Source organism: Rhinatrema bivittatum, chromosome 1, assembly GCF_901001135.1.
Source record: "Rhinatrema bivittatum chromosome 1, aRhiBiv1.1, whole genome shotgun sequence".
Lineage (NCBI taxonomy): Eukaryota > Metazoa > Chordata > Amphibia > Gymnophiona > Rhinatrematidae > Rhinatrema > Rhinatrema bivittatum.
The window spans coordinates 749,888,224-749,900,604 of NC_042615.1; the positions used below are offsets into that span (position 1 = coordinate 749,888,224).

Consider the following 12,381-nt stretch of genomic DNA (forward strand, 5'->3'; position numbering starts at 1 on the left):
GTCCTGTGAGAACACCTGTTACAGGTAAGCAACTTCTGCTTTCTCACAGGACAAGCAGGATGGTAGTCCTCACATATGGGTGTGTACCGAGTTGAGGATGTCCGAGAAATGCACCAAATGTACCCAAGATGAGCAATAGGCACAAGGACTGGGGTGGAATTTGAAAGAGGGCAGGCGGAAGGGTGTTGGTACATCAAGTTGCAAATAGGTTGCACAAAACAGCCTGGCCGAAGATGGAATCTTGTCTGCCAGCCTTGTCTAAACAATAATGGGCTGTAAATGTATGGAGAGAACTCCAGGTAGCAGCCCTACAAATATCAGGAAGCGGCACCGATCGTAGGTGCGCTACTGAAGTTGCCATGGCCCTGACAGAGTGTGCTTTAACATGGTTTTGAACTGGAATGCCTGCTTGCTGATAGCAAAAAGATATGCAGTTCGCTAACCAGGAGGAGAGAGACTGCTTACCCACAGGTTGACCCAATCTGATGGGATGGAAAGAAACAAATGGTGGATTTTCTGTGGGTAGCTGTATGGTCTAGATAGAATGCTAGAGCCCGTTTACAGCCAAGGGTATGCAGAGCCTGTTCTCCTGGACAGGAATGGGGCCTGGGAAAGAAGGTGGGTAGTATAATGGATTGATTAATATGAAACTCCGATACTACCTTAGGCAAAAACTTAGGGTGAGTGCGGAGTACTACCCTATCATGAAGAAGTTTAGTATAAGGCGGATAGGTAACTAAGGCCTGTAACTCACTAACTGCGAGCAGATGCGATTGCCAAAAGAAAAATCACTTTCCATGTAAGATAGCGAAGATCACAAGATTGGAGAGGCTCGAATGGTGGTTTCATGAGCTGACCCAAAATCAGGTTGAGATCCCAAGAAGGGGCCAGAGGGCGCAGTAGAGATTTGAGGTGGAGCAAGCCCTTCAGAAAACGTGTTACAAGGGGTTGTACTGAAATGGGAACATCCCCAATACCTTTATGGAAGGCAGCTACCGCACTGACATGCATCCTGATGGAAGAAGTTTTTAGACCTGATTCTGACAAGTGCCAGAAATAGTCTAGAAACTTCGTGGTGGAACAAGTGAAAGGATCAAGGGACATTAAGGAACACCATGACTGAAATCTGTTCCATTTGTAATAATAAGATTTTCTCGTGGAAGGCTTTTGTGAAGCAATCAGGACATGAGAAACTGCTTCCGAAAGGTTGAGTGGCTGAAGAATTAACCTTTCAACATCCAGGCAGTCATGGACAAGGCCTTAAGATTGGGGTGGCATAGGCTCCCGTCATTTTGAGTGATCAGAAGCGGGTCCTTCACCAGGGGAATGTGCCTGTGAATGGAGAGGTCCTGAAGAATCGGAAACCACACTTGGTGTGGCCAGTGAGGGGCTATCAGGATCATGCTTCCCTTGTCCTGACGTAACTTCATGAGAGTCTTTGAGAGAAGTGGAAGTGGAGGGAATGCATACAGGAGACCAGTTGCCCATGAGAGGGAGAACGCATCTCTTGGTAGTGAGTGTTGGCTGCGAGTGAGAGAGCAAAAGTTCTCTACTTTGCGGTTTTGAGGTGACGCAAAGAGATCTATGTGAGGGTAACCCCATCGTTGGAATATTGAGTCCGCTCCTGAGGGGTTGAGGGACCACTCATGCGGCTGCCAACACATTGTCCACTCCTGGCAAGTAGATGGCCTTGAGATACATCGAGTGGGAAAGGGTTTCCGCCCATATCTGTGCAGCTTCCTGACACAGGAGGTAGGAGCCCGTTCCTCCTTGTTTGTTGATGTACCCTTGGCCACCTGGTTGTCTGTCTGAATCAGGATGACCTGGGTGGAAAGGCGATCCTGAAACACCCTGAGAGCATATCTGATTGCTCTTAGTTCCAGGAAATTTATTTGGTATTTGGCTTCCTCTGGAGACCAGGTGCCTTGAGTTTGCAAATTGGCAACATGTGCTCCCCAGCCGAGGTTGGAGGCATCGGTTGTAAGGGTTATTTGAGGATCTGGAGCCTGGAAAGGAAGGCCTTGGAGGAGATTGGGCTGATTCTTCCACTAAGCCAGAGATAAGCGAAGTGGGTTGGTGATGTGGACAATGGCTGACAGTGGTTGAGATGATTGTATCCACTGTGACCTTAGAGTCCACTGCATGACTCTCATGGCCAGACGAGCCATTGGAGTGACATGTACCAAGGACGCCATGTGTCCTAGCAACACTAGGAAGTGATGTGCAGTTGAGCATTTTCAAGACTGCAGTTGATGGGCGAGAGAAGTGAGAGTGAGAGCTCGTTCTCGAGGAAGAAATGCTTTTGCTTTGAAGGTGTCCAAGTCTGCTCCTATGAACGACAGGGTTTGTGATGGGACTAAGTTGGACTTTGGGTAATTGATGAGAAACCTTAGGGAGATCAGGGTATGCAAGGTGAGATGTAGGGACGTCAGAGTAGCTTGCTGGGTGGTAGCCCTGATCAACCAGTCGTCGAGGTAGGGGTAGACATGGACACCTTGAGTCCTGAGGAATGCTGCTACTACTACGAGGCACTTGGTGAAGACTATTGGTACAGATGCCAGGCCGAATGTTAGCACTCGGTATTGATAGTGCTTTTGGCCTATCAGGAATTGCAAAAATTTGCAATGAGACGGAGTTATTGCGATGTGTGTGTAAGCATCCTGGAGGTCTAGAGAGCAGAGCCTGTCTTCCCTTTGCAGAAGGGGAAGGAGGGAAGCCAAGGTTACCATCTTGAACTTTTCTCTTTGTAGATACTTGTTTAAGGCACGAAGGTCTAGTATTGGGCGAACGCCACCTAACCTTTTTGGGATTAGAAAGTACCGGGAATAGAAGCAGAGACCCTGCTGAGAGTAGGGCACTGGTTCGATTGCTCTGAATCGAAGGAGGAGGGTGACTTCCTGATCCAGGAGTGGTGAGTGGTTGGATGTTCCCCACATCAGCCGAGGTGGGGAGTCCAACGGAATGGCGAGAAAGTTGAGATGATAACCTTGAGTGATTATGGCAAGAACCCACTGGTCTGAGGTGATTGTGTGCCAGATGTTGCTGAAGTGGCACAATCGACCTCCCACTGGTATATGCAGTAGTGGAGGCTGAATGCTGCTCTCTAGGAAAGAGTCAAAAACCAGATGCTGGGCCTGGCTGAGGGGTTGTCTGTGTTTTTTGCCTGCCAGGTTGCCTGGACTGGCCTTTCTGGTAAGGCTTAGTAGAGCGACCTTTGGACGGTGGAGGATAAGATTTCCTTTGGCGGTAGAAAGACTTTTTGGGATCCTTTCTGAATGTTTGCTTAGCAGGATATTCAGAAGGCAACTAGGAGAGTTGGTGAAGAGTCTCATGGTGATCTTTGAGCTGTGCCACTGCTTGTATCTGTTCACCAAAAAGATTGTCACCAGTGCAAGGCAAATCAGATAGTCTGTCCTGACCTCAGGTCGTAGGTCCAAAGACTTTAGCCAGGCCCACCTCCTTGCAGAAATAGCTGCTGCTGATACCCTGGAAGCGGTGTCAAAAATATCATATGCTGATCTTATTTCATGTTTGCCCGCTTCTAATCCTTTTTGAGCCAGGGCATGTAATTGCTCTTGAGTCTTCTGAGGCAGGGACTGTATTTGTTTAAAGAGGACCCTGTTGTACTGGGTCATATAGAGTTGGTAAGAGGCAATGCGGGATATAAGCATTGACCCCTGAAAGACATGCCTACCTATAGCATCCAGGAACTTTTGCTCCTTCCCTGGAGGGAAAGAAGAGTGAGGCTTGGAGCGTCGGGCTTTCTTTTGGGCTGACTCAACAACCACTGAATGGTGATCCAATTGGGTTTTTTGGAAACCTGGAGTTGACTGGACTAGGTATATGGTGTCCGCTTTTCGGTTAACTGGTGCCACCGAACCAGGATGCTCCCAATTCCTCTTCAGAAGATCCAATAGGACATCATGGATAGGGATAGAGGTGATTTCTTTAGGAGCATCCAGAAATTGCAGAAGTTCCATCATCCTGTGTCTATCATCCTGTTCTGTCTGAAGTTGGAATGGAACCAATTCAGACATGTCCTTCACAAAATTAATGGACAAGTCCTCTGGAGGAAATGCTTCCTGCTTTCAGTAGGAGAGGGTGGTGATGGTAAGTCATCGGTATCCTGGGATGAGTCATCTTTCCATGTATCATAGGGTTCATCACCAGCACCACTAGGATCCTTAGAGGGACGGAATGTTGGTATTCCTGAAGGTCCTGGTTGAGGCACCAAAGGCATCGAGGGAGTCACTGGAAGCATCATGGAGGCACAGAGGGCATCGATGGACGGATGGGCAGCACCGATGGTAGCAAAGACGCTATCGATGACATAGGACTCCCCATGGAGGAAGTAACGGTGTTTCTCCTTATTCTGTCGATGAAAGAGGAATTGGGGAGGAGGGCACCGGGCCCATCGGTGCCCCCGGATCCATCGGAGGAAAAGCAGCGAGCAGCGCTTCCATCTTCGTTATTAGCGGTGCCAGCGCTACAGGAATGGGATCGATAGCTGGTTCAGGAATCGGCACCGGCATTGGAGGAATCTTGAAGCCTTGCATCGCTCTGCCGATGGCCTCTTGAATCATCTGATCCAATTCCTCTCGGAAACCTGGAGCGTGGAGCCCCAATGCGGAGGAGGCGGCGGAGGCATAGCCGGAGGGACCACCATTAGAGGTGGAATCGCGGCTCCTGTCACCGGTCCCGGTGAAGGTTGCCTCGGTGACCCGGAGCCAGATAGGGATGGTGCCTTTTCTGGACGGGCTTTCTTCGGCGGTGGCTCAGATATTGGCGATGTTGAGAGCTTCCCTGCGTCGATGGTCTGAGGCCTACAGTGTCGATGTCGATGCTTTTCTCGATGATCTCCTCAGTCCTTATGCTGAGGAGAAACAGAGGGCGTTGATGGCCGCGGAGTCGTTGATGCCGGTCGGACACCGGTCAGTGCACAATACTAGTGCGACATAGATGTTGTCGGCTCGGACGATGTCGAGACTATGGACGGCATCGGAGTTTGTGACCGAAAGAGAAGTTCCATCTTCTCCATTCTAGCCTTGCGACCTTTTGGTGTCATAAGGGCACATTTGGTGCAAGTAAGGACATCATGCTCGCTCCCTAAACACATTACACAGACCTTGTGAGGGTCAGTAATGGTCATTGTGCGAGTGCAGTCGGGGCATCGACGGAACCCCGATGCCATGGCCTCTCAAAAAATTTAGCCGCAGTGTGGTCGACGGCCAGTAGGCTGCGAGGGCCGAACTCGACGGAAATCGACCAGAATCGGCTAAAACCTTACCGAACCACGGCAGAAGCAAAAATTGAATAGGGGGATCCCTGTGGGGTATTAAATTATGAAGTAATTCCATGAGGAAAATTCCTGTCAGAAATCTCTGTAGAGCTCCTTAAACCGCGTGGCTACTGCTGCGCGGAAAAAAGAAGACTGAAGAGGGACCCCCTTGGTTGCAGGGTTAGTGCCATCCTGGGCATGCCCAGTAGGTGCCAGTCATTGGGCTCCATCCTGTGATGTCAACCATATGTGAGGACTACCATCCTGCTTGTCCTGAGAGAAATGAGGCTATTAGCTATTCATTCTGAATGCAAAAAAAAACTGTGCGTCTAAGATGCACATTTTTGTGCTCAGAAATTAATGCCTGCCTGGAGCACGCTTTTCTGTACAGCCTCCTACTTGATATCAAAAATAATTTTAAAAAAGTTTAAAAAAAAAAAAAAGCTTCGGCAGTCAGGTGCAGGAAACTGAGTTGACAAGCGTCCATTTCCTGAACCCCTGGCTGTGCGCCGTTTAGGGAAACCGACGCCAGTGAATTCAGCGTCTATTTTTCTAACCGGTGGACAGCCGATGCTTGCCTGCCCCTAGCACCGCCTTGATCACCTCCTTGATCACGTGACCTCTAATTCAAATATTGCATGGCGCCTCCAGGAGAGGTGCCTAGGGGCATGTTAGGAAAGCGGGTGCTGACTGTTCAGCTCCCGCTTTCAACACACAATTATTGCTTTGGCCCCACAGAAAGGTGGGAGGGGATTTAATTTTAAAGCTGGTGCCCAGATTTCTAGAGGGAAATTCAGCGAGGACTTTCCCTTTGAAAATGACCCTACAAGCTCCATGAGTATTTTGAAACTTGTTCCCATAATCTCATCTGCAATAACATGTTTTACTAGGGAAGAGTGTGGGGGCAGCCACCTACCTCCTCGAGTTGCAATGGTAGTTCCATCAAAGGAAAAAGTCAAACATGATGTGTCAGTGCCTGGAACATGTGCTTGTCTGCAGTGGAACTTTGTATGGACCTGTTTAGCAAGCCAATAAAACAAAGAATTAATTGCTTTAACCATTGACTATTTTTTCTCATTAAATAAGCACAATTTTTACTAAACATAGAACAAAGGGATTTTACATAAAGGAAGTTATTTATGTAATTTAAAGGAAGTTATTGTACATAACTTCCTTTAAATTTCACATAGAGCACAGAGAATTACTTTATAAATATTATATTTACAGCAAGTGAGAAATTTTTGGGCAGACTCTTGAATATTGAATATTTGTACTCTTCTTTTCAGAGTATCCGAGAATTCTCTGAGCCAACGGTTAATTTAAAACCTCAGCCTCCACTCCACTGGCACGCTCTTTGACACTGACACTGGACAATGCTCTCCTTGACCCAGCCAAAGCTCCACGCCAGGTCTTGGCTGGGCTGCAGGCTGTGGCTTCTGGGCCCTCTGCTGACTGGGGTGAGAGTGAAGACCGTACTAACTGACTAAGGGGAGGGGTAATTGGGAAGTGTCTCCTCCTTCTTTGGCATTCCAGTGTGGATAATGAGCTTGATCAAAAAGGAAATCAATTGGCTTGTTCAGCCTCTAACACAAATTGGTGAATGTGAAAATGAAACCATATGTTCTGTTACATTACACTGCAAGCCTAAGAATGAAATGCTGAATCACAATAAGTTCTAGAAGGTAGAATAACATGATTATATCTCACAAGAGAAAGGCAATAAAAGTTCAATGGTTTAAAAACCCCTCTTCTTAAACTATCCTTATTCACATTTGGCTTGTGTCACCAGAATTTTTCTCAGCTGTTTATCTGAAATTAACAGAATAGAGTACTTCAGTTTACGTCTTCACTTTTGGAAAGAAAATAACTGATGATGCAATTTTAACAGTTGGTTTGTAGCACCAAAATGGAATTATAATTCTTAGATGGACAGCATGAAGGGAAAAAGAAAAAAGTATCTACAACAGACTGAAAAACAAGCCACTGCAATTGCTGTTTTATAGGGCAATACTGCAATATGAGTTTGTTTGGTTTTTTTAAAACTACTCCAGGTGGTTTTTATCTCAGGATATTGGTGATACTTCTCTGGATGGAGACTCTGGTGAAGAGGCCTACCCTTCCTGCTTCCCCCACCCCCAACTCCTGCATCAACTCTCCTTTTTAATGAGGAAAGGAACCTTATTAGCTGGAGCTTTTCTTAATTACTGGGCTTTTGTTTGAAAAGCTCATTGAGCCAATCCGTAACAGAGAGGTCCAAAATCTTTCTCGATTTACCCATGACCATCCTGGGGTCCAATCCATTCCTTGCCCTTTCCTGCTCTGGCATCCAGAGTCATCATTTTCCAAATCTGCTCTTTAATAGTTTTTGGGGGGTCAATATTCAGCCACTGAGGGGCTAAAGTTAGCTGGATAGACATGTCACCAGAAATTTTCTCAGCTGTTTATCTGAAATTAACAGAATAGAGTACTTCAGTTTACGTCTTCACTTTTGGAAAGAAAATAACTGATGATGCAATTTTAACAGTTGGTTTGTAGCACCAAAATGGAATTATAATTCTTAGATGGACAGCATGAAGGAAAAAAGAAAAAAGTATCTACAACAAACTGAAAAACAAGCCACTGCAATTGCTGTTTTATAGCGCTGTTTATAGGGTATTTCCGGCTAACTAAACCAGGATATTCACCATCCCAGGAAAGCCCTTAACATATCTAGTTAAATATTAGCTGGATAATGATTTATCCGGCTAGAATTTAGCTGGATAAGTCATTTAAGTATGTGGCTAAACCATTTAGATGGATAACGTTCCCATTATCTGTCTAAATGGCTTTTAAATATTTACAATCACTCAACAAACCATGTTAGCCTCAGAAATTACAAAATTGGACCATTGGTAAATCACTAAACTGAAATGTTAAAGGTACCAAAAAGTCCAGCGTTCTTGTATTCTAATATCAACAAACCTATGATAACTCTAAATGGCCTTCATAATAGGCTTCATCGTACAGTCTTCAAGTATAACTTTAAAACTCAGCCTTATATTTAATCATTGGTCACTGAATATTCATTTTTAAAATATTTTTGAGATTAAGCCACTGCCCCATTCATGTGAAATAGACTGTACTGTGTACATATATTTTTTGAGCTGTGCGCAAAATTATCACTTCATGTAAACATGGAAAAATTCTTCACTTCGCAAAATCACTTATCTTGAAACTGTTCTGTAGTCATGCATGCCTTGATGATAGAAGCCTTCTACTACGAAGCAACCCTGCCCGACACGGGACCATGTTTTGGATTAACGATACTTTTTCAAGGGCTTAAATCATATTGCGATAATCACTGTTCAAATATGGTGTGATGGCGCTGATACCGGAAATGGAACGCCATCACGCTATATTTGAACTGGGATTATCGCAATATGATTTAAGCCCTTGAAAAAGGATTGTTAATCCAAAACATGGTCCCGTGTCGGGCAGGGTTGCTTCGTATCAAGGCATGCTTGACTACAGAACAGTTTCAAGATAAGTGATTTTGCGAAGTGATAATTTTGCGCACAGCGCACAAAATATATGTACACAGTACAGTCTATTTCACATGAATGGGGCAGTGGCTTAATCTCAAAAATATTTTAAAAATGAATATTCAGTGACCAATGATTAAATATAAGGCTGAGCTTTAAAGTTATACTTGAAGACTATACGATGAAACCTATTATGAAGGTCATTTAGAGTTATCATAGGTTCGTTGATATTAGAATACAAGAATGCTGGACTTTTTGGTACCTTTAACATTTCAGTTTTGAATATTTACCCCATTGTATTTTCTGTTCTTGAGTATTGAATCCCATTTTGAAGCTATGGGAAGCTGAAAAAAATAAGTAAACCATCTTGAACTTTTCTTTTTTTTTTAAGAACTTGTTCAAGGCCTTCATGTCTAGGATGGGATGGAGTCCTTGTTCTCTTTGGGATCAGGAAGTTCTAGGAGTAGAATTCCTGCCCTCTTTGCCCTGGCAGAACGGCCCCGACCGCTCTGGCCATTAAAAGGGCGGAGAGTTTAGGCAAGCATTCCCCTGACTCTCACGCTTCCATTCAGTTCTCTTTTCCTCCCCTTCCTTTTACCATCCATTGCAAAGCTCTAAGAATTCTGATTGTATGTAAAATATTATCCCTCTTGATAGTTACAGGTTATCTTCTTTTCCTGCAATCAGCTCTCCCCTTCCTCCTGTATTTTACTTCTCCTTTTATCTCTCTTTTTCACTCCTTATGATACAATATAGTTCGGACTCTATTATTTGGAACTCGATTTTCATAACCTCCTTTATCGTTACATATTTTATTTCCCTCCCTACCTCTACCCGCCCGTCACCTTTTTTCCCTCTTTCTAATTCTTGTCCCAGTCTCCTATACTTATTTTGTATTTATCTTATATTATTTGTATTTAAACTCCAGTTCTTCCCAATATCTATTATTTAGTATATGTAGCTTCTGTATATAATGTATATAAGTTTGTGAATTCTCTCCTGTTCTTCCTAACACCGTTTAGTTTGTACATGTAGTTTTCCCTCTCCCCAGTTTTTTTTAATGAGTTTCATTGTAAAGCTCCTATGCTGCAGTTCTGTTCTTTGGAAACCGATGTGATGTTTCTAACGAATGTCGGTATACAAAAATGTTAAATAAATAAAAATCAAAAATAAATAGAGCTCCCTTAGTAGTACGTCCTAATGTGCTATAGGCTCTATAATGGGCACGGAGGACAATTTGGTAGGACACCTAATACATTCACATTTGGTACCCTTGGCAGACAATGGACAGAACCTACTGGTCTGAGATTATACTGGGCCAACGGTTTGTGAAGAACCTCAGCCTGCCCCCCCCCCCCGGGGGGGGGGGGGCAGTGGTGCGGGTACAGGTGGCTGGCTCATGTTCCCTACGATCCAGTCAAAACCTCATTCCCGGGTTTGGCTGGGGAACCGGCTGGGGTTTTGGAGCTCTCTGTTGCCTGGGACAGTCATGGAAGCTCACCCTCTGTGAACAGGAGCAAGGGGCTGGAGGACAGTACTTCCTCTGGTGATAGAAAGACTTCATCTGACCCTGCCTCGCAAACCTCCTGGCTGAGGAGGTCGGGCCCGAAGTGGTGGTGGAGAGTTGTTGGAGGATCTCATGGTGATCCCGTAACTGGGCTACCGCATCCCTCGCCTTATCTCTGAAGAGATTCTCTTCTGTACACAGCAAGTCTGCAAGTCTTTCTTGTATCTCCGGACGAAAATCTGAGGCCCACAGCCTTGCCTTTCCCTGGACACCAATTCCCACTGGAGACATCCTCACTGCCAAGTCGAAAACATCATAGGTTGAACGAACATCGTGTTTTCCACACTCCAGGTCCTGGTGCACCAGCAATAGGAAAGGGTCTTGCTGGTTTTGAGGCAGTCGCATAGCTAGCTCTCACACCGATTCCAGAGGTTGCGTGAGAATTGGCTCATGTAGAGCTGGTAAGAGGCAATATAGGCAATGAGTATAGGCCCCTGGAATACTTTTCCCCCAAGAATGTCCATTGCTCTTTGATCCTTCCCCAGGGGCGCTGAGGCATGTGTTCGAGAGTGCCTGGCCTTCTTGAGAACAGATTCAACCACTACCAACTGGTAAGCTAGCTGATGCTTTTCTAATCCGGTAGCCTGTTGGACGAGGTATCCTTATCCGCCTTCCTGTTGACAGGAGGTACTGTGAGGGTGTGTTCCCAGATCCTCAGCAGCAACTCCTTAAAGATCTTGTACACTGGGATGTCATGATCTCTTTAAGAGCCTCCACAAACTGAAAGATTTCCAGCTTCTTATGCCTGGGCATCCTCCTCCATCAACTGAAAAGAGATGGCTTCAGCCATCATCCACATAAAACCTATGACGGTCAGGTCCTCAGGAGGAGACCTCCTCTGCTCTTCTGAAGGAGACTGATCCGAGGGGAGACCCTCTGAGTCCTCGGAGGTGGATTCCGCAGTGTTGTACCCCCAGGGGGTCAAACTGGGTTTCATTTTCACTGAAGACCACAGGGGGATGGAGCCCTAGGTGGCCTTCGTCCAGAGGCATAGGCACTGGTGGCACAGGTGCTGGCCCAGGCAAAGCTGGATGGGGGCAGAAGGCCCCGGTGTCCCCACTAGCCTAGATGGAGTTTCCTCCTCAGAGAAACAGGTGACAAGCACCAAATCGGTTGGGGGAAGCATCGGTGCCCTGCCGGGCATCAACGGCCTCCCGTGAAATGGCGTCAACTGGGTCGGTAACACACTGATGAGCATGTTGACTGTTCCTGCAAGGCAAGTGCTGGCATTGGCGCTGTCATGTCACTAGTTTGATGTCAAGCAACGCCCGATCCACCGCTAGCCGGACTCTCCGCTCCAGCTTCTCCTTGAAAGTTGCCGATGACAAAGCTGACTGGGAGGAAGGAGGGGTAGCCACATCTTCCTCGTATCCCCGAGGTGAATCAATGACTGGCACCAGGACTGGAGGAGATTTCTTGGACCCCGGCATTGATGGAGGATGGATGCTCCTTGCCGCAGAATCACTTCAGGGGCATCATGGCTTCAGCCAAAGCCTTCCCAAGCCTGGCACCATGCATCTAAGGTGACCAGTGCTGATGCTTCCTCGGCTTCCCTCGGTGCTCAGCCCGCTCTTTCCCCAATGCTGAGCTTGATGACGATGAACCCGACATCCTCGACCTGGAAGAGATCGACAGAGAAATGTCCTCGGTGCCCCTATCCGCCAATGGCATCAATGGAACTGAAGGCCCTGCCGATGTCAAGGGCTTGGTGTCCATCAGTGCGGCTCCGAGGTCCTTCAGTGCAGATGCCGCCGATGCTGATGTTGATGGCTCGGGATTCCTCGACTGAAAGAGCTTCTCCATCTTGTCGAGTTGAGCGCAATGTCCTTTGGGCGCAGAGGCGGCAACCCCGGATGTCATGCGATGCCCCCAGGCAGAGGACACACTCCTCATGAGGTCTGTGATGGACATGGTCCTTGGACACTGGAGGCACCAACGAAAATCTGATGAGGCCATGATCAATGGTGAAAAGAAGGGGGAAAAACAAGAGACAGTGCAGTGAGTGGCCGATGCTG

At 46.5% G+C, this 12,381-nt stretch overlaps 1 protein-coding gene across 5 annotated transcripts in view; it reads right to left on the bottom strand.

Moving 5' to 3' along the window:
- WDR70 (WD repeat domain 70) overlaps positions 1-12,381 on the bottom strand; it is a 587,030-nt gene that overhangs the window by 190,555 nt on the left and 384,094 nt on the right. For all 5 annotated transcript variants that reach the window (XM_029578603.1, XM_029578594.1, XM_029578568.1 and 2 more), the window contains exon 11: positions 6,195-6,294. In XM_029578603.1, coding sequence (XP_029434463.1) covers positions 6,195-6,294 — 100 coding nt within the window. The remainder of the gene's footprint in view (positions 1-6,194; positions 6,295-12,381) is intronic.